The sequence below is a fragment of the Hippocampus guttulatus genome, chromosome 6, assembly GCF_054856545.1.
Source record: "Hippocampus guttulatus isolate MCC_2025c chromosome 6, RoL_Hgut_1.0, whole genome shotgun sequence".
Lineage (NCBI taxonomy): Eukaryota > Metazoa > Chordata > Actinopteri > Syngnathiformes > Syngnathidae > Hippocampus > Hippocampus guttulatus.
The window spans coordinates 15,185,092-15,188,338 of record NC_141266.1 but is presented as its reverse complement, the minus strand read 5'-3'; the positions used below and the strand labels follow the sequence as shown (position 1 = coordinate 15,188,338).

The 3,247-nt window shown below is 44.0% G+C and overlaps 1 protein-coding gene across 1 annotated transcript; it reads right to left on the bottom strand.

The window, feature by feature from the left end:
* Nucleotides 1-738: 738 nt before the first annotated feature.
* Nucleotides 739-2,994, bottom strand: hoxa11b (homeobox A11b). The gene is made up of 2 exons (XM_086113709.1): nucleotides 2,430-2,994; nucleotides 739-971 (listed from the first exon to the last, which is right to left on the bottom strand). The coding sequence occupies exons 1-2, from the start codon at nucleotides 2,992-2,994 to the stop codon at nucleotides 739-741; spliced, it is 798 nt and encodes a 265-aa protein (XP_085969835.1).
* Between the last annotated feature and the right edge of the window lie 253 nt (nucleotides 2,995-3,247).

Below are 3,247 nucleotides of genomic sequence, written 5' to 3'. Positions count from 1 at the left end.
AAATCCTTAAATGCCAACACATCGCGTTTTGATGAACAAACAGAAATTAGACCATAAGACAAAATTAATATTTAGATGGCAATTTCCAAAATCACACAAACAGACTTTCCATTCATCACAAGAACGTGGGGGATTTTTTTTCTCTCCACTAACAGGCATGTCAGGTCAGAAATCAGCCTACAGGAAACGACTGAGCTCTTTGTAATGGATATCAAATTAAAAGCCGCAGCAGATCCTGTTACTGAGGCTCGGGAGAAGAGGCATTTTGCATATGAACTATACGTGCCGCAATATAAAACAAAAATAAAGGGTTTAGTTTCACTGCAGGGATTTTTTTTTATATTAGCGGTTTACAGTTCCGTCAAGTAGATGCTAAATATGGCTGTATGTGTCGCAGCTGCAGGATAAAACATAAACAGCACACAAAATTCACCTCCAGCTATTGAAATATATATATATATATATATATATATATATATATATATATATATATATATATATATATATATATATATATATGTAGCACCGTCTGTGCATGCGTGCGATGTACATGTAAACATGTAAATATGAGCATATATATAAATTGGGGGTAGAACATAAGAGCATTTTTGTCACAATAATAATAATAATAATAATAATAATAATAATAATAATAGAGAAAGGGACGTTTAATAACACATCATTTGTCTGAGTTCCCAACGGCGTCCAGGTGTTTGACGTGTATAAAGTCCATGTTTTTTATAGCAGAGGGTTGCTGGTGTAGTACTGTAAACGGTCCCTGTTGAGTTTCTTCTCCTTCATCCTCCTGTTCTGAAACCAGATTTTCACCTGCCGGTCAGTCAAGTTGAGCATCCGGGAAAGCTGCAGCCGCTTCTCCTTGTTGATGTACACGCTGAAGAAGAACTCCCTCTCCAGCTCCCTGATTTGATATTTGGAGTATGGACATCTCTTCTTGCGCGTCTTCTGGTCACCTAATGGCAATCATAAAGATGATTTCAATGCTATATTTACAGAGGGCAGGATGGGAGGATTACGCACAATGAGCTCAGGGTGCGAGTGTCGCCCTCCTCTCAGGGCCTTTGCGCATAAACACTATGATGGAATAAAAATCATTTTTAAACAATCATGTTGAGTCAAAAGGACTTTTAGACGTGAAGCAGAGGCAGTATAGTATCAAGTGGCGTTTTTATAGTCCGCTTTAGGTTTCACTGGGCTGCGCGTAAAGTGTTGTATATCGGCTCATGTTAGTGAGGCCAGCTGCATATTAAATCCCTCGAAATCCAGTAAATTTGTACACACATTGCTCATTAAGTTATAAGCAGCTCTTAAAGGCGGGGAGGCTTGAAAGATGGATTAAACGCCTTGCTTTTCAAATTGTTGATATGGAAAGCGGGGGAGGAGGGGTCAAGTTTGAAAGTGAGATCTTTGTTTAAGTGGCTAATTAGCAGCTACAAAAGAATGATTTTAAAGAAAAGTAAGCATATCGGGAAGGGAACTTAAAGATCTGGGTTTATTTGTGAGTAAAATTGATGGTTAAAATGTTCATTTGTATAAAAAAACACGACTTAAAACTACATAAAACACGATGGACGCTTCATACTGGTGATAATGTGATAAAAAAGGTGGGCATGGAGAAAAAAAAGCCTTTATTTGCATATATTGAACAATGAAATCGAATGTTGGGCTGTTAATTAAGATTTAGAAACGCAGAATGAGAAAGTGTTCCTCTGTTTTTAGAGTAGACATTGTATTTTAAAAACTGCTCGATTTACAGTTAGTTCAAATGTCAGTTGTTCAATGATTTTGAAAACTACCCCAAATGTACAACGCGCCACTCAGGGAAAACGCTTATTTAAATACAGTAAATTGTAACTCTAGTTTTAAAATAGAATTTACTTGTGGGGGTTTTTTCGAATTATTGATCATCAAAGCAGTGAAACTCTATTGGCGGTTAAAGTTAACGACGTTTCGGTTATTGTTTCGTGTGCTGTAGATACCTAGTGTGACCAAGTGCTTTTGAAATAGTTGACACTCACACCACAGAAAAAAAGGGGGGGGGCGAAGGTGAGGATTATTGACAAAGTGACTCAGTGTTTGTTGTTTATTAATATTTAGTCGCTGGGTTGGTGGGAAAGTGTGAATGTGTTCATTTAAAGTCAACTTTCTGCAAAGAGTGGGAGATAAAATGCGTTAAAAAGTCGAAGATGATTCAAAATGGGAATATGTACTGTATCTTGACTTTAAACTCCTCACGGCCAATTTCAAGCACAAGCCCGTGATCTTGTCGTTTGTAACATACTTTTTTTGTCGTGTTAAATCTCGTGCCCCCCCCCCAACCCCAACCCCAATAAACCTTAAGAACCATAAACCTTAAAAAGAGCATATAAAACGTCTTTTAAGAGTATACAGAAAGTGACGGCCGTACTCACCGCCGCCCTTTGCGCTCCTGTCGTCGCCGAGGCCGGGGGACGATTTGGGGCTGCAGCTCTCCGCCGTGTCCGAGCCCGGAGCTTGAGGAGCTGGCGCGGGGCTGGACTTGACCGCGCAAAGCCTGTCCTGGCCCGGCGCGGCAGCTCCGTGCTCCTGGCCTACGAAGGCCGAGTCGAAGAACTGGTCGAAAGCCTGCGGTAGGACGCCGTTCCTGGCCGCGCCGCCGTGGAAGCCTCCCGGCGCGTTGGCGGAGCCCGAAGAGCAGACGCCTTTCGCCTGCGCGTCACCCCCGCGGGGGGTCGGGCCGGTCCAGCCGTCGTCCGCGTAGCAGTGCGCTAGATTCCCCCTGCCGTGGTGCCATTTCGCCGCGCTGTCCACAGCAAAGTCTCTGAATGCCACGTCTCTCACGGATGGAACCTGAGGAAGGGCCGACGACTGGTACGAGTAAGCCACCGGGCAGGAAGGCTGACCCTGGGCCAAATAGTGCGGAAGAGCCGTGAAATCCGCTCCAGGGACGTAGTAAGTGCAGCTGGGTAGATACATATTGGAAGCATCCAAATCCATACTCTTGTCCTCTTTCAGCACGGGGTCATCCTGCTGACTGAGTGAGCTGCAGTGACTTTAGTGAGGCGCACTGAGCCCTGCACGTCGTGAGCTGACGTGCGTGAGTGAGGTCCATGTCGATCCCGAGCCATGTGACCACTGGCACTACATGACACACGCCTCAATGGGCCCGCAGCAGCTTGTGAGTCAATATGGCTCGCCGCTATAAAGTCAACCTTTGGCTGCACGGCCAGAGGAAAAATTCACGGGGAGG